The sequence below is a fragment of the Oncorhynchus nerka genome, linkage group LG6 (assembly GCF_034236695.1).
Source record: "Oncorhynchus nerka isolate Pitt River linkage group LG6, Oner_Uvic_2.0, whole genome shotgun sequence".
In the NCBI taxonomy this organism is placed as follows: Eukaryota; Metazoa; Chordata; class Actinopteri; order Salmoniformes; family Salmonidae; genus Oncorhynchus; species Oncorhynchus nerka.
The window spans coordinates 53,242,721-53,261,347 of NC_088401.1; the positions used below are offsets into that span (position 1 = coordinate 53,242,721).

Genomic DNA, 18,627 nt, shown 5'->3' on the forward strand with positions numbered 1-18,627 from the left:
TCTGTGAGTATAACAGAACTGATTTTGCAGGCGAAAGCCTGAGAAAAATCCAATCCGGAAGTGCCCCAGGTTTTGAAAACGCTGCGTTCCAATGAGTCCTTATTGAGCTGTGAATGTGCCATCAACGAGCTTATGCTTTCTACGTATTCCCCAAGGTGTCTACAGCATTGTGACGTAGTTTACACATTTATGTTGAAGAAGAGCCGTAGGTGGCCACATTGCGTAAGTGGTCACATGGTGGCTCCGAGAGAGATTCTCGCGTAAAATACAGAGGTAGCCATTACTCCAATCGGTCCTACTGAAAAACTAATTGTCCCGACGGATATATTATCGAATAGATATTAGAAAAACACCTTGAGGATTGATTATAAACAACGTTTGCATGTTTCTGTCGATATTATGGAGCTATTTTGGAATATTTTTAGCCGTTTTCGTGACTGCAATATCCGGGCGATTTATCAGCCAAATGTGAAGAACAAACGGAGCTATTTCGCCTACAAAAATAATATTTTGGGAAAAAATGAACTTTGGCTATCTACCTGGGAGTCTCGTGAGTGAAAACATCCGAAGTTCATCAAAGGTAAACGATTTAATTTGATTGCTTTTCTAATTTGTGACAAGATTGCCTGCTGCTAGCAAGGCATAATGCTATGCTAGGCTATCGATAAACTTACACAAATGCTTGTCTAGCTTTGGCTGTAAAGCATATTTTGAAAATCTGAGATGACAGGTTGATTAACAAAAGGCTAAGCTGTGTCTCAATATATTTCATTTGTGATTTTCATGAATAGGAATATTTTCTAGGGATATTTATGTCCGTTGCGTTATGCTAATTCGTTTCAGGCGATGATTACGCTCCCGCATGCGGGTTTGGGAGTCACAAGAAGATAAGGAATTATAGGACTATTTCTCTATACATTTGTATTTCATATACCTTTGACTATTGGATGTTCTTATAGGCACTATAGTATTTACAGCCTAACTCGGGAGTTGATAGGCTTGAAGTCATAAACAGCTCAATGCTTGAAGCACAGCGAAGAGCTGCTGGCAAAAGCACGAAAGTGCTGTTTGAATGAATGCTGTCAGACTGCTCTATCAAATCATAGACCTAATTATAATATAACACACAGATATACGAGACTTAGGTCATTAATATGGTCAAATCCGGAAACTATCATTTCTAAAACAAAACGTTTATTCTTTCAGTGAAATACAGAACCGTTCCGTATTTTATCTAATTGGTGGGATCACTAAGTGTAAATATTGCTGTTACACTGCACAACCTTCAATGTTATGTCATAATTATGTACAATTCTGGCAAATTAATTACGGTCTTTGTTAGAAAGAAATGGTCTTCACACAGTTCGCAACGAGCCAGGCAGCCCAAACTGCTGCATATTTCCTGACTCTTCTTGCATAGAACGCAAGAGAAGTGACACAATTTCCCTAGTTAAAAGAAATTAATGTTAGCAGGCAATTTTAACTAAATATGCAGGTTTAAAAATATATACTTGTGTATTGATTTTAAGAAAGGCATTGATGTTTATGGTTAGGTACACATTGGTGCAACGACAGTGCTTTTTTCACGAATGCGCTTGTTAAATCACACGTTTGGCGAAGTAGGCTGTGATTTGGTGATAAATGAACAGGCACCGCATTGATTATATGCAATGCAGGACAAGCTAGATAAACTAGCAATATCATCAACCATGTGTAGTTAACTAGTGATTATGTTAAGATGGTTTTTCATAAGTTTAATGCTAGCTAGCAACTTACCTTGGCTCCTTGCTGCACTCACATTACAGGTAGTCAGCCTGCCAAAGTGTCCTCGTGGAGTGCAATGTAATCAGCCATAATTGATGTCCAAAAATGCCGATTTTCAAGTTTTCATAACAATCGGCACTAATTAATCGGCCATTCGATTAATCGGTCGACCTCTACTCATTATATGTGGGAACTCCTTCAAGACTGTTGGAAAAGCATTCCAGATGACTACCCCATGAAGCTGGTTGAGAAAATGCAAAGCTGTCATCAAGGCAAAGGGTGGCTACTTTAAAGAATCTCAAATAAAATATATTTTGATTTGTTCAGCACTTTTTTGGTTACTAAATGATACCACCATATGTGTTATTTCATAATTTCAATGTCATCACTATTATTTTACAATGTAGAAAAATTGTAAAAATAAACTGATTGGTACTCTATCTTGACTGGTACTCTGTTTAGAAATTAAAGCACTTTATGCATCTAGTACCTCCATTTGAAGGCATCATAATTATTTGAACAAATTCACTTAATGTGTATTAAAGTAGTCAAAAGTATCATATTTTGTCCCATATTCCTAGCACACAATAACTACATCAAGCTTGTGACTCTACAAACTTGTTGGATGCATTTGCAGTTTGTTTTGGTTGCGTTTCAGATTATGTTGTGCCCAATATAAATGAATGGTAAATAATGTATTGCAGGTTGATTTGGACATTAACAAAATCATCTTCAAAGAGCTGACTAACAAACTCTCCTCAGCATTCTCAGACAGGAGGAAAGCCTTGTAGGACTACCAGACTAATACTGGAAAACACCTGGCAGCCATCATGTGAGAGGATTCCCTTGAAGGCGCAGTGATGCATCAGCTCTTTATGATTCACATAGAGATAAGACAAACAGCCATCCAGCCACAGCAGTACCAACAGACCTGGGCATGTCTCTGCCACAGCCACACTCTTTCCCAATGCAAGCTGCTAAAACAAAGCCAAATATGGACCCATAGCCATCCTTTACAACTTAGCCAACACAGTATTAGATCTATACTTGTATCGGTGTCGGGAAGTGACAGCAAATCTTCTTTTAATGAGCTAACACATGACTTTACATGATACATGTGCATCCTTGTTGGCTGGTAAGGAGTCTAAATCCACTTTCCAATGAGGGACAGTGTCCCGGAGTAACACCTTTGTCTAATCTCCTTTCATTATAGGAGTGGATCATCGCTAAGCTATTTAGACATGTTTTGATAGAGAGCCAACCATCTGGAAGACAGGATTAGCCAGATATCCTCTTAGCTATACAGACTGAGATCATTGTAATGAGAATTGATAAAGAGAGATTGGCAAAGCCGGTATCTCTGACACTGATCAGTGAGTCATGTTATTTACCATATTGCTACAGTCTGGAGATGACTCTGGAGGAAAAAACACCACAATCATGTTTTTATTCAACCTTTTAGACCTGAGAAAAACAAATCCATTGGAGACCTGGCCATGTATGCTACAGGAAAGATAAACTACAAAAGGTGCCTCCGGGGTTCTGAGTTCCCCTTTTACAATTGAGGGCACTCCCATCAGCATTAGGCCTACGTACTGTATATCCATGTTGGTTCAGCCAACAATTTCTAGGGCACTGCCAAGAGTCAAAGCCAATCTTGACCTTACTCCCATTCCTCATCATTTTGCAGCTGCAGATGGGCCAAAAGAGCAAAAACGACAAGCCAGTATAGTAGAAGTTGTTGTGTTTCTCTTAGGGCTGTGTGTGTGTGTGTGGGGGGGGGGGTTATCACACGGATTCCACATGCCTCAGCACATGCAGTGAGACGCCCAGACAAGCCCTGTAGTCAGCAGCCCCCTCCTTGTGGCCTGGCAACCACTGCTTCTTGCAGCTGCACTGTCAGATTGTGCACACAAGAAGCACACAGAGAGACAGCGACAGAGAGAGGACACTCTGTGCGGAGGCTTGCCAGAAAATCACAGGCAGCAGAATTACAGAGAGATGCCTCTTCTTGATCACATTAAAGCGCATGTGACTAATTCAGCCCAAATGAACAGCACTAGATGTTTTGAAGATTGGCAAATAGCTTCTGGTCCTCTCAGACGCCATTAGATGATTTGCATATCAAGCTGATCACATCACTGAGAGGAGAGAGGGCAGAGCGAGAGCTTTTGGTCCAGTTTTCATGCTGTGGCCTGTACTATCCATGCTCTCTGATGAGGACTGGCGCTAAGACAACTTCAAACTGATAACGAGACTGTAACAGATACAGTGAACTGATGGCTTTGAAGACATTGAAAGCTTTTAGACTTCGCAGCAAAAGCTTCGCACTAGCAAAAAAGACAACCACTGGTTCGATTGGAGTGACAGTATTGCCATTTAGCACGTGCACGTCTTAGAGCCAAGCTGCACCGTTGCTTTGACTTAAAATACAATTTCCTCATATTGACAATGAAACACTGTATCCGCCAAGTAAATTCCACTCATACCACTGAACTTGCTGCAACGAATAAAGCCTTATTCAAGCTCAGCCAGGTGTCTTTCGAATGCAATGTGACAGAAAAGAGCCAGGCGTGTTCAGTAGGATGAGAGCCAAAGACACGGTAGTCATCATAGTAAATATGGTACTCTGCAGGAGGCCCATAAAAACAGCGAGACACAGCCGTGCTAGCTGCCTGTGAACAAGACACCTTTCATGATTCACAAGGCCTTCTGGGACCAATCCAGGCAACAAAACAAAAACATGACAAGCATGTTTACACCCTCACAGACATGGCAGAGTGCGTTAGAAAAAGGACAACGCTACACGTGGTCATTAGGAGTCTCGGCAGTGCACACGCTAACAAGTAGCTGTAAAACGATTCACTCCACTTGGCTCCTCTTTTAGAGAGGGCAGATTAGTCATGTGGCATACATGTGTATTATCTTTAGTAGCATACACATCAATGACTACAACGTTACTTTGCATGATAATGAAGACGAGTATATATTATTTCAGTCTCAGCCTTAAAAAAAACATTATGGTCTTTATTCAGTGGGGTGCAACGTTTACAACCTTGAAGATAGAAGTATAAGTTAGTTGTATAGAGTGAGAATCATGCCCGTTTTACACAGTGCATTTCTATCTGAACGTGTTGTAGCTTTGCATCCTCCTGAATAAAGGCCCAGAGCAGATCAATACAGTCATCAGACTGACCTTGGGTGGCGAAGTTGACTCCCAGCAGAGTGGTCAGCACTTTGTTAAAGTTCTCCCCAGTGTACAGGCACTCTGGTTCAAATCCCTGGCAGGAGAGGAGAAAAGACACAAAGAAGACACTTTCAATTCAAAAGCAAAATGCCTAGCTGCTCATATGACGGACTAAAAACAGCAGAGGAAGAGAAGTAGGTCAAAAATCATTAGCATCAGAGAGGCTTTTCACTGATAACAAAAAAGTAGGAGATGCTGCCTTGCTAACTGTCACACTGAGAAGCCTGACTGCAGCCCAGCAACAACACACAATGGAATACGACTTGCACACAACAAGACAGAGACATGTTGAATGTGAACCATATTTTTAGTGGCATAGCGGTTTTGGTAACGAAACAGGCGGTTCCCTCCTCATTTGCCATTCGATGCACACTGAGCACTCGCTCTCTGTCTCCCGGCCTCACAGACAGCCAGCTATCCACTTTCCTCTAGCAGCTATAGTTTCACATTTTAAATAAAACATCTTAGATATAGAGTTTGGGTAGCAGGGCATGAGGAATCGGTTGACTATCTAGCCCTTCAGAGCCAAAGCTACTGTGACTCAGTGGTAGTGCATAAGCCACGCTTCAGTTTTGGTAAGACTATCACAACACATTTGGCTCTCTGTTAACCATGTCAAGATGAAAGACTACTGGGGCAGCTTGTAATACTGACATATGTCAATCTGTTGCTTGTTCATTTTCGACAACATCCACAGAGAACCGAAGCATGGATCAAAACACAGTGACATAATAGCTAAACAATCGGGCATCGGAGGCTAAAATATGACATATGAAACTCACTTGTCCGTCTTTGTCAAAGAGCCTTGAGCAGGGGCTGGGTAGTATGTGACTCACATATGTTATAACTGTATATTACTGTAGATGTCTATGAAAAAAAAATACTGCAGGCTCAGGCTGTATATATTCAACTATACTGTAGTCGACTAGAACTGGTCAAGTTGGCCCTCAATCCGTTGCTGCTGCTTCCCCTTTTTGCATCTCTGCGCAGAAGGAAAGGTTGAGAGAGTGACTGCTCGCTTTCTCTCGTCACATGACAGCCCCACGTGCCTATTTTGTCTGTGGTTAAGATAAAGAGAGAGGGTTTCAGCATCACATCACTGACCAGAGCAAGGGAAGGGCATCACTGACCAGAGCAAGGGAAGGGCATCACTGACCAGAGCAAGGGAAGGGCCGAACTGCAATGGTCCGAAAAAAGAAAAAAAAGTCAAGATGACATTTTACTGGGACTCTCCAAATCCTTACGGTTGTGAGCTACTGCACTGCCGCAAAGGCTCTAATTATGGAGGAGAAGTGGGATCGCTGCATGAAAGCAGAAGGGACCTCCCAAAACAAAAACAGGCCAGCCAGCGTTTCTCTTCCTCAACCACTTGACTTGCAGCAGCGAGCCTGGCTGATTCAATTACTTTTTTTTTAACAAACCAACTTATGTGGTTCAAGACCAGAAAGGACTATTTATAAAAGGTTGGGGAGTGAGGCACGACTGTCCAACACGGCAGTCACTATACTGCATAGGGAAGGAAAGGACTTCCATCACCCTCTTATTATCTGCATCACCATTCATTGTGCTGGAAATATGTTAGGCCTGAGGGAGAGACTAGTTTAGTGGGGGTTCTGCTGAATATGCTACATGCAGACATAAATATCAATGTGACTTCTTATTGTGGCTGTAGGGGGGTCATTTTCACTTGAAAGGTAGAGAGTACAGCTAGATTTATGTTGAATTGCATTGCTGTTCAATGTACACTGCTCAAACAGTGGACAGTGGAGCCTTATTCAAGACAGAAGCAGTCTCAGTTGAGACCCATCAACAAGCCGCTGTCTGTCTGTGTGTTCTGTGGGAGTGACTGAAAGCATGCCTACTTAAGAGGGTAGCCCCATTCCACAAGGCAAGCAAGAGACATGTGCCAAAAACATTCTACATGCAGAAGAAAACAACCTGTGCTGAAATAACAGCAAACCAGTTCTAGGCAAGTTAAGACTGTAACCCGTGTTGAATATATTGCCACAGTCATGCAGTATTATTTTCTAACCATGGCTTCACATTTCTCAGCTATGACACCAATCCTCAAATAAGTTTGTAGTTAACCATTTACTGGAGCCTAGAAACAAGAATTCGGCAACCAACTCAAGTCAAAATGTCCAACAACAAACACATTATCATATAAGATGTGTTAGAAAAGCATTTCACTACACCCCCGCGAAATATGTGTATGCGACCATTAAAATGTGATGTAAGAAAGAAAAACATTGCAGATTAAACAACCACCACAAACAAAATATATTTGAAATGACTTACCTCTACTTTCAAGGATGTACATCCTCTCAAAAACTCCTTGATATTAGCGATGCAGTCGGCTTCGTTTCTCGGATCCTGACAGTACTAAAAAGAGACACGAAACAAATATATAAAAACATAGCCTACCTTGGAGATAAAGATAACGGGTTAATTTGGTTTAATTATAGGCGTTGACGCAAATGACAACTCAAGATGGGAAAAGAAGCAAAGTAACAATCCACGGTATCCTTTAGGATGTTGGTATATCTTACAGTTTACAAAGTAACTGTGGATTCTTCCTACGCCTGTCTCATTCATGTATACATAAACCCACCAGGTCATAAACCCACCTCTCGCTCAAACTCGCTCAAGGGGGCAGTCGCATCAGGAAGCGAGCCTTTGAGGAGGAAGTGACGTGCAGATGACCTCTCACTTCTCCGCTGCGTTGCGTCTTATTTTTTGTCTAGTCAGTGACAATCATCAGTTTAAAATAGGATGAAATTAATTTAGAAGAGTGCCTTACAGCCGATGTATGCTAAATGAATCATGTATGTTTTCCTTTGTTTTACGGACTACATTCAGTTGGCCTGTACAAAATACATTACAGTGAATGTCTGGTGCCCCAAAAAATCTACCTGCTAAAAGTGCAACGCTGCATATCGATATGCGTGCATGTTGATTGTTTGTCATTCTGTCTCCGAGACTACTTTTTGTATCACAAAATGCACGTGGAACTACTATACATTCATAAGACCACAATTAATAAAAGTGATATATTCTAAAAGTTTAACTTGTAGCCATCATATCATTCTAAAAGTGTACCCTGGGTAGTCTTTCATGTGATATGACTTCAACATAAACAACAGATGCAAATGCATCTAGCACAGGTGAGAAAAAGCATTGGATAGCAGAATGTGCATCAGTTTGAATATATAAGAATATTTGGTGACTTAATGTGTTTTGGAACGTTATAGTTACTTTTAAGACTAAACCACAGAACAATAAATAAACTCTTTCGAGTCGTTAGTGAACTTCAGAATGCGGAACACTTTTTTCACTTCACAGGAAGTCAGCAAGTTATCCTATACAAATGTAACAACATTTTACATTATTGATATGGCTCATCGTAAAGTTGCATGTGGCAAATTCATTTATTCCAAATGTTTTAACTAAGACATGTTACATTACATTTCTCGAATGGAGATCCGAGCAATTTGATCATTCTACCCCTCCCTTCCTCTCCAGAGACGCTGCCAGTGTTTTTTCCCCTCGCATTTGAAAAGCGTTATGACTTTGTAAATGACTTTTCCCGTTATCACTCATTGTTATGTTGCACTTATAACAGTGCATTTACAATGCTGCGCTTACCTTTGGAACAGAGCCGGGCACGAGCCGCTCCATAAGTTTGCACAGGACGACCCCATCTTTCAGAGATGTTTTCAGAAATTCCTCTGGGTCAGCTATGTTCTTCTTGGGTGAATTAAGTACCCCTAATGATATCAGCCACGTAACCGTCTGCTCTTCTGGGTTCATATCTCCAATTAACCCTCCTTATTATGCATCCCCAACGAAGGCGCAAAGTTCCAGAACTCTGTATCAAAATGTTGTTACCCACATCCGTAACACACTTCTGCTTGTAAAAACTCCGTTAGCACTAGTATGGGGGTAGCCCTACTGGTTAATAACAAGCACTGTACAAAGACATATAGCCATTAACCCTTGTGTGGCGTTTGGGTCTAAGGGAACCATTTTCAATGTTTACCTTAAAAAATGATACAATTATTTTTTTTTTCAACTTTTTTAAACTTATTGGCATTGGCTCATTTTCTGTGAAAAACATGTAAAAGAACACATTTTCATTTCTATTATGTACAGTACCAGTCAAAAGTTTGGACACACCTACTCAATCAAGGGGTTTGCTTATTTAAAAAAACGAATTTCTACATTGTAGTGAAGACATCAAAACTATGAAATAACACATGTAGTAACCCAAAAAGTGTTTTATATTTTACATTTGAGATTCTTCAAAGTAGCCACCCTTTGCCTTGATGACAGCTTTGCACACTCGTGGCATTATCTCAACCAGATTCATGAGGTAGTCACCTGGAATGCATTTCAATTAACAGGTGTGCCTTGTTAAAAGTTTATTTTTGGAATTTCTCTCTCCTTCTTCACACGTTTGAGCCAATCAGTTGTGTTGTGACAATATGTGTGTGTGTGTGTGGGGGGGGGGGTAATCTGGAAAATGTCTAGAACTTTGAAAGTTTCTTCATGTTCAGTCACACAAACCATCAAGCCCGAAATCAAAACTAGCTCTCATGGGGACCGCCACAGGAAAGGAAGACCCAGAGTTACCACTGCTGCAGAGGATAAGTTCATTAGAGTTAACTGCACCTCAGATTGCAACCCAAATACATGCTTCACAGAGTTAAAGTAACAGACACATCTCAACATCAACTGTTCAGAGGATACTGTGTGAATCAGGCCTTCATGGTCAAATTTCTGCAAAGAAACCACTACTAAAGGACATCACAAGAAGAAGGGACTTGCTTGGGCCAAGAAACATGAGCAATGGATATTAGACAAGTGGAAATCTGTCCTTTGGTTTGATGAGTCCAAATTTCCGATTTTTGGTTCCAACCGCCGTGTCTGTGTGAGACACAGAGCAGGTGAACGGATGATCTCCGCATGTGTGATTCCCACCGTGAAGCATGGAGTAGGAGGTGTGATGGTGTTTTGCTCGTGACACTGTCTGTGATTTATTTAGAATTCAAGGCACACTTAACCAGCATGGCTACCACACCATTCTGCAGCGATAGACCATCCCATCTGGTTTGCGCTTAGTGAGACAATCACATGTTTTTCATCAGCACAATGACCCAACACACTATTTGACCAAGAAGGGGTGTTGGAGTGCTGCATCAAATTAAATGGCCTCCACAATCACCCAACCTCAACCCAATTGAGGTGGTTTGGAATGAGTTGGACCGCAGAGTGAAGAAAAAGCAGCCGACAAGTGCTCAGCAAATGTGGGAACTCCTTCAAGACTGTTGGAAAAGCATTCAAGTGAAGCTGGTTGAGATAATGCCAAGAGTGTGCAAAGCTGTCATCAAGGCAAAGGGTGGCTACTTTGAAGAATTTCAAATATAAAATATATTTTGATTTAACACATTTTCATTACTACATGATTCCATATGTGTTATTTAAGTTTTGAAGTCTTCACTATTATTCTACAATGTAGAAAATAGTAAAAAATTAAGAAAAACCCTTGAATGAGTAGGTGTGTCCAAAATTTTGACTTGTACTGCTGTTCCAACATAGCACCAAGAACCTCCGTTTCCCGGTTTTCTTGCACTCTTTACCCTTTATATTGTGTGAAACTACACAATGTCTTGTGGGAACCTGCACAATGCTATTACAATACATTACTTTAATACATCAGTATTTTCCCACACTCTACCCCAGCCAGGTGCAAATTGGGGGAGGGACACAACAAATAAATAGCTTTGCATGTGTGGCTCCTTACCACAATCAATTAATATGACAAAAATAATCTCTGCTCAGAGGGCCTTAGAAATCATTTTTGCAGAGAGAAGCTAGTTTGTAAGGAGCGTCTTCCACTTTGGAAGATGAAGAATTTTCAGAATATGATCATGTCTCTGTCAATTCGGAGTCTGACAGTGAGTTGGAAGAAGAGGATAAGATTGACCCTCAGCCAACCACAGGAAAAGCCCGTCAGCAACCTGCAGGAGGAGAAATATGGATGTCCAATTTTTGTTGGGATTGAATGGTCTTCTTGCCCAAGGAACAAGCCACCTCGCTTGGCTCCCAATATGATAAGGATGCAACCAGGGCCGACTTGGATGGTGGTTACTCATGTGTAGGACATAAAGTCTTCTTTTGAACTGTTCATCCCAGACACCACCCAGAAAATCATTCTGGACTGCACTAATTTGGAGGGTATTTTGGGAGAGAGATGGACCAAACTCATTTACATGCATACTCTGGTGTTTTCAGATCCAATGGGGAGTCCACAGAATTCCTGTAGGATACAGAAACTGGCAGAGAACTTTTCTGTGTAACAATGTCTCTGGAAATCTTCCACATTCCTTCCAGTATTATCTGCCTCGGTAACCGAGACACCAGACCGACCAGCTCTGCAGCAGAGAGACAAGCTAGCCGCAATCAGGTCAGTGTGGGACTAATGGGTGGACCGCCTTCCCGTTTTCCTACCCTGGGCCCAATGTTACTGTTGATGAGCAGCTTATGCCAGGCAGTACATACCGTCTAAACCCGCAAAATATGGAATCAAGATCTGGGCTACCTATGACACTGCTTCATCATATGCGTGGAACTTAAAAGTGTATACGGGGAAGCCAGAAGAAGCCCCTGAGAAGAACCAAGGGAGGCGGATTGTCCTGGACAAGACACAGGGACTCCTTGGCCACATCACATGCAATAACTTTTTTTTACTTCAGACAAGCTCCTCAAGACAAAGCTGGCAATGGTAGGAACAGTACAAAAAAAACAACCCAGAGCTCCCACCTCAGCTTTTGACGACACGGAACAGACCAATAGATTCTTCTAAGTTTGTGTTCACGGCCAACACATCCCTAGTCTCCTAAGTGCCACAGAAAGGCAAGAATGTGGCCAGGAATATCAAAAAACAATTCATAATGGATTACAATGCCACAAAAGGAGGGGTGGACAATTTAGACAAGCTGGTGCATGGCTACAGCTGTAAAATAATCCTACACTGGCCACTTGTGATATTCTTCAACATTTTGGCGTACAACGCATTTGTCATCTGGATGGCGTAGCACTCAGATTGGAGCAGAGGGAAGCTCCAGAAGCGATGGCTCTTTCTCAAGGAGCTGGGCAAGACCTTATATCCAGAGGCAAGATATCCCAAGGTCCCCAGGTTCTGTAGCCACCATGAGGATGCTGGCACCAACAACTCCACCACTAGAAGAGTGATGTTGTAACTATATGTTATAACTATAGCACCAAGAAGCTGCGCTGCGATGTGTGTGGACACAAGGACAGGAAGACACTGTACAGATGCATCAAGTGCAAGAAATACATTTGCAACACACAGAGAGTAAAATTGTCCCTCTTGGAGACCGGCTTTAATTACTTATGTTCAGGGGGGCTCATTTATCATTTCCGTAAAATACTGTATGTAAAATGTTTCCTTCCAATTTGTTCAGTTCAAAGCAATAAACATAAATAGTGATAACCTTGTTTCACTTATATTTGTTTAAGATAAACATGATTTATTCCACCAATGTCTTGGTTATAGATTTTTGGTTTGCAAAAAAACCCCCACAGAAAACAGCAGTTTTATTGATAAATGTGATGTAGCAGAGGTAAATAACAATTATTAACCATGTATGCTGTCTATTCTACGTGTAATTGATTCAACATCTAAGTTAATTGTTATGGCTGTATTGTTTTAACCCAATAATGTTGTGAGTCCATCAGACCCACGGACATTAGGTGAATAACAAAAAAACTACACGGGTTAATTTCGCTTTCGATTCTTTGTAATAACTGTTCTGTCCACACCTGGGAGACACTGGAGAATTCTAAGCAATGGTTGTGTGTGTGCTTCCAATTCCACTGCAATATCAGGAAACAGACAATTGTGTTATCTGATGGGCTCCACCATATCTGGCAAGGAAATATTCTATAATCTAGATTTCTGTAAGAGATGCCTATCACAAATGTGGCTCAGCAAACCAAACAGAATCTGCATTCCAATTCTAGTGTACCATCTTAATGAAGTTGCTTAACTCCAGCAATGAATGGTTGTGCTTTAGGGAAGAGTATAATTTTCGCTGTTCGAAGGTCTTTTTTTTTTTTAGACCAGGCATTAGAATGACCTTCCTTTTGAGTCTCATTTCTCTGCCTGGTTTGTGTCCAATGATGTTGGTTGTTTCCATGCAGGCACCTGCCACTATTAGTTGTAATTGGGAGCGGTGCCAGCACAGGTACCTGAAACAGTGAAGAAAAGATGCAGTCTTTCACAAAATTAACATGGGGCATGTGGCTGTCCACAGGTGTTCTTCAAAGGTGTTTAAGGGTTATTAAAACACTGTTCTTTGATCACTGAATTGGTGCTGGACATACCTGTTCGGTTCGCTGTGCGATGGTCCAACATCAACAAACAGGAAGGCTTGAATCAGCAATAGTTCCAGAAGATTGCTCCATTAGAGCTCAACCTGAAACAAGAAAATATAAATGAATGTCCTGCCATTTCTTTGATTTTGTATTACAGAAAGTTGATAACCCAACCCGCCAGTTTCCCTTGAAAATAAGTCAATGGTCCGATGTGATTCTCGCTCCCATTCACTTCCCAGTTTGGTTGTTAGGACATGGCTGGTCTTCCGAGTTGTCTCCATTTGTGAGTTTGCATGCTTGTGACAAGATGAGCTTTGACTACACCACTTACTAAAAAAAGAAAATTAAATCCATGGTACACAAAAACAAAGACACCTTATGAATATTGCACCTTAGTAAAATAAACTAATTTGCCATACTTAAGTTGGAGAAAAATAAAAAAAAGTCTCCGGCAAAGGTATCTCGTGATTCTGCACATTGTTGACAAGTTACCTGTTGACCCTTAACCTAGGTTTAGTGGCAAAGTCATCATTTATCAAGTGAAATATAACTCCTTATGTTGCTGATATCAATTTGGTTGACGAAATATGACAATTTAAATTGAACGCCATTGTTTAATTTCATTTCCTGGTGCACCCAGTGGCTCGCACACCAACCATTTGAGCAGACTAATTTACGGGCATGAAATTAATTTCACAGACGAGAAACAAAAAGGTTTGCTTTGCTTACCAGCTGTTGACACTATCAGTCGTGTTGAAAAGACTCTTGCGTTTGGTTGTTGGGGTCTTTCTTTGGTTAGGTCGTTGCAAGCCACCATTGTTTGGCTCTATGGTGAAGGAGCCATATCCAGAGAAAACTACACCGATGAAGAGTTTGGAAAGTGACATTTGCTTTATCCTCAGACAACCGGTTGGTTGACTGAAAGTACAGGACTGTTAAGTGTCATCTACAAGCTTCAGTTAACTGCATCTCAACTGATCTCTAGTGGACAGAACTTGTAGATGTGCGCTGGGATATGGGTGTACATTCATGTCAGTTTCTGGTCTCTTTCTGAACATCCATTAGCGTTGCGAAAGTTCTTTGGTTAAAAACTTTATTAGTGTATGAAAGCCATATCCAAGACTATAGCAGGACATAACAGCACTAAATGTACAAAAAATAAACACTCATCACTTGGCAATGGTATCACATGGGCCGGGGAAATATAAAACAAGTAATTTTAACACTTAAAACAAAAAGAAATTGACAGGCTGAGGATAAACAGCTCAAAACCTAAGCTTGTCCATGGAATTTGACATCCCTAGTTTTTCCCCTCACTATACAAGTAGTGAATGAGCAGGCATTGTGTAACGATCGCTCTGATGTCATATCCATCTCAGTATCTGCTGCGGGCAATTCCTCTATCGACTCTGCTGCCTCCGCGGCCACCACGGGGCGCCCCGCGACTTGAGCCACTGTACGCTTCACGGGGATAGCCTCTCTCGATTGGGGGTGCTGGACCCCGCTCCTGTTTGCCCATTCGCTCACCACGGCTAGGAGGGTAAGGTTCACTCCGACTGCTGGGGTAACTTTCACGACTGCCATATCCATCCCGGGAACTGCTTCCATAGTCGTCATAGCGACTGCTTCCGCCACTGCCATTGTAGGATGGTTGGGGGCCCCTTGAGGGTGGGGCGCTGCGTGAGTTACCTGCAGGGTCAATGGGTCAGGTAATTGGCAAGTTTCACTTCACACACTTTGCTGAATTGTTATGAGCCAATCTTTTCCGTGAGTATTTCTTAATGACAATCAATAGCAACTACACGTTTAAATCACCAATATGCTAGGGAGCTGAACAGAAATTTACACTGAACATTTAGGTGCTTTGGCAGATTATTTATCCAAGCTTGGCAGAACATAAAATACGAATGAAACCCCTTTCAGCATGCCATGTTTTGTTGAGTAGCTGTTTTTTTCCTTTTAGAATTCCAGTTGTTCGAGTTGCACATTGGTCACACGTTTTTTTTCAGTGAGGTCTTGGTGGTTTTGTGAGGGTCGTTTTACCCCCCAAAAACAGACTTGTGTGCATGACTCCTTGAGGGATTACTTTGCGACACTGTTGAGCGAACAACGATTGGTCAAGAAGCTTTGTTGGGCGTTTCCATGGACTCGTGATGCGTATACGGTCACCAAATCCCAGGGCCACATTGAGCAGGTTGCGAGACTAGAGCAACTTGTTGCCATTACACTTAAGTGGTCAATCTTACCGTAACCATCGTAGGGCTCTCGATAAGAGGCTGCACTAGGGCGCTCCATATAGCTTTTGGGTTCCCGGCCTCCACCATAACCATCACTAGTGAAAGAAATGGTGTAACATTACTTCACTTTGATGCCAACGGAAACCTACACAATCTTTAGACTCACAAGTCAACCATACCTGTAGCCCCTTGACATTGACCCATATTCATCACGGGAACTGGATTGGGGATAATCCCTTGGTGGATAGTCCCGTGGCGTTGGTGCGTAGTCCCGTGTATCCCTGGAACTCACATATTCCCGACTAGAATAGCTGTCAAATGGGAAAACATGCCACATGTGTAAACAAGCAATGTGAAATTTCTAAAGAAGTTTCATTCAGAATGTGTAACCAACCACAAATGGGTAGTGAGAGATTTTTTGCACGGGAACACCCACCTGTCCTTTGTGCTGTAATATTCATCTCTTGGTGATGGGTAATCATCCCTTCTGGACATTGAGTCCCTGCGGGGAGGGGGTGGGCCATAGGGGTCCCTGTCCCTAGACATGGAAGCTAAAGAAAACAAGATCCCATGTAATCATCATGTCTTTGTGGCACTACATGCTTAGTCAGTCCTCATAGTGATAAAGTCGAGAGGTCCTCACACTTACGTCTGCCCATTGGAGAAGGAGCATGTCTCTTGGGTGGGGGGCCTCCATTACGAATCGGAGGTCCCCTTTTCAGTGGTGGAGGGCCTCTGGACGAAATCCCTTTGAAAAAGGGTTCTACAATCCCTACGTTATCATAGTAGTCTTTCGGCAGACAAGAAATGCAAATATTAATGGCAAGCTCAGAACTTACAAAACAAATCCAGTTTCATAACCTACATACTTAATCCAATTTAGGTGGTTTTACAATAACACTTTGCATAAATGCCCAATACCACAACCCCTGTGAGTACTTCTGTAAAGGTACCTCTGGATGGTGGACCCCTCATTGGTGCTCCTCTAGATCCTCTAGGACCTCTAGGGGGACCGCGGCCACGCATGGGGGGTGGGCCGCGTCTGCCTGCTGACTCAAACTGAGGTTTTGTTGCTTGTTCAACCTTTATTGGCTTACCATCCAGTGACTGAGAAGTAAATAGATTATAACGTTAAAATTAGAAATGTATACAATCTACATAAGTTAGGGGTCATATAAAAATTTAAAAAATTTAAACAATGCAATTGTTTACCTTCCCATTCATTTCGCGCGCAGCATCCTTTGCATCTGCCGGACTCTCAAAGGTCACAAAAGCAAAACCTCTTGATTTGTTCGTTTCACGGTCTTTCATCAACAGAACTGGAAAGGAAAAATATCTACTTAGTGCTCACACAGGAACTGTACTAGGTTACAAAATATTAATCCGAACTGATACTCAGAACTTTAGAGTTATTGTGCATTTCTTTCAAAACTATTGCTGATCAAAACCATTTGGTTATTAACTTACTTAAATCACACTTTGCTTAATCATAACAGTTTATCCATTAAAGGAATCAAGACTGCAGCTTGGTACTGCTGAATCTGTCCACATACAATAGCATACATAAGTATTAGCCATGCATGGGCAATCCATTTAAAATGATTGAGTTAACGCATTTATTTTTACCTTCTACTATTCTGCCATATTTGCTGAAGTACTTCTCAAGGGCCTTCTCGTTAGTTTCAGTGTCCAGGCCACCGATGAAGAGCTTCCCTGGTCGGTCAGCCTCTGCCATATTTGGGTCGGTTTAAGCTATTAAGAGAATAGTCGTTATTCCACGGAGACACCAGATCAACGTTTGTGAAACAAATGAGCATGTTTGGACTAGGGCATATTTGAGAAAACAACTTGTCCCGAACTCGGTCTCAAAACATGCAGTTCGCCATCTTGGCTAGCATAATATTAAATTCAAATATACGCGTTAGTTGTATAGCATTGTCCACTAGAATGGTACGTTTTAACAGCACAAAATGGCGTCAAAGGGGGAATGAATGACAAGCTAACTAGCATTTCCAAACATTTGTGGCTACTCCTTCCAGTTAAGATAGTTTCCAAACAAGTAAGCCACGTTACAAACTAGCTAGTTAGTTTGCAATAAAATAACCACGTGGGGGCATTGTCAGTTAAAGAAAATAAAAAGAGGACGAAACTGTGGATTCATTCAACAAAGCTCAAAATGGCGACTGGTTGGCTAGCTGTTGGTCGATAAAACAAACGTGCGTGCATAAATGTATCTTTCAACGCATTTTTATAAAACATTAAAGTGTGTTGGCCGTTTAATATCTGTAAAACAGACAAGACATTGTGCACAAATGTGAGCAGTGTCTAACCTACCTTTTAAAATTTCACGACACGCTCGAAGCCTCCTCCAGGAAAATACGAAACGACGAAGGTAAACGTATACTGATCACGTGGTATCACGCACACGGAAGTAGTTGCCAACCTTTTTATTTGTCAAATTATTCTAAAATATAAAAAAATGTTCACAATCAATTTGTCACTTTTTACATACAAAAATCAGTTGTTCTAATTAACAGACCGAGCAACTAGAAAAATCACGAATAAATAATACAACATAAAATGAAACAAAGAAGTAAACAAAACAAAGACCAAGTTTTCTAATCAGGGATCAAATTAAATTGTATTTGTCATATAGAACAGATGTAGACCTTACAGTGAAATGCTTTCTTAAGCCCTTACCAGCAATGCTTTAATACGTTACAAAATTGAAAATAAAAAAATTGAAAATAAAAGGAAACAAATAATTAAACAGCAGCAGTCAAATAACAACAGCAAGGCTATATACAGGGGGCACCGGTATAGAGTCAATGTGCGTGGGCACCGGTTAGTTGAGGTAAGTGAGGTAATTATGTACATGTAGGTAGAGTTAAAGTGGCTATGCGTAGATTATAAACAGAGAGTAGCAGCAGCGTAAAAGAGGGGTCTGGGTAGCCCTTTGATTAGCTGCTCAGGGGTTTT

The 18,627-nt window shown here is 41.4% G+C and overlaps 2 protein-coding genes across 6 annotated transcripts in view; both read right to left on the reverse strand.

Annotated features, from left to right (window-relative positions):
* Positions 1–8,959, reverse strand: part of LOC115130626 (rho guanine nucleotide exchange factor 6-like) — a 31,808-nt gene extending 22,849 nt beyond the window's left edge. For 2 of the 3 annotated variants that reach the window (XM_029661956.2, XM_029661955.2), the window contains exons 1-3: positions 8,657–8,959; positions 7,310–7,393; positions 4,961–5,045 (exon numbers count right to left, since the gene is read on the reverse strand). In XM_029661956.2, the coding sequence (XP_029517816.1) occupies positions 4,961–5,045; positions 7,310–7,393; positions 8,657–8,821 (334 nt within the window). In that variant the 5' untranslated portion in view covers positions 8,822–8,959. Of the gene's footprint in view, positions 1–4,960; positions 5,046–7,309; positions 7,394–7,638; positions 7,658–8,656 lie in introns of those variants that run through there. The other variant, XM_029661957.2, reaches the window with a different exon arrangement.
* A 3,431-nt stretch (positions 8,960–12,390) lies between these two features.
* On the reverse strand, positions 12,391–18,088 carry LOC115130627 (RNA-binding motif protein, X chromosome-like). Of its 3 annotated transcripts, none has more exons than XM_029661959.2 (11): positions 17,983–18,088; positions 17,275–17,400; positions 16,861–16,967; positions 16,602–16,755; positions 16,298–16,411; positions 16,085–16,199; positions 15,828–15,959; positions 15,658–15,743; positions 14,141–15,100; positions 13,421–13,512; positions 12,391–13,285 (listed from the first exon to the last, which is right to left on the reverse strand). In XM_029661959.2, the coding sequence occupies exons 2-9, from the start codon at positions 17,381–17,383 to the stop codon at positions 14,787–14,789; spliced, it is 1,131 nt and encodes a 376-aa protein (XP_029517819.1). In that variant the 5' UTR covers positions 17,384–17,400; positions 17,983–18,088; the 3' UTR covers positions 12,391–13,285; positions 13,421–13,512; positions 14,141–14,786. The 3 variants fall into 3 exon arrangements, with proteins under 3 accessions (XP_029517819.1, XP_064875739.1, XP_064875740.1); XM_065019667.1 differs by having other exon boundaries at positions 16,298–16,438; XM_065019668.1 differs by lacking the exon at positions 14,141–15,100 and having other exon boundaries at positions 16,298–16,438.
* Positions 18,089–18,627: the final 539 nt, after the last annotated feature.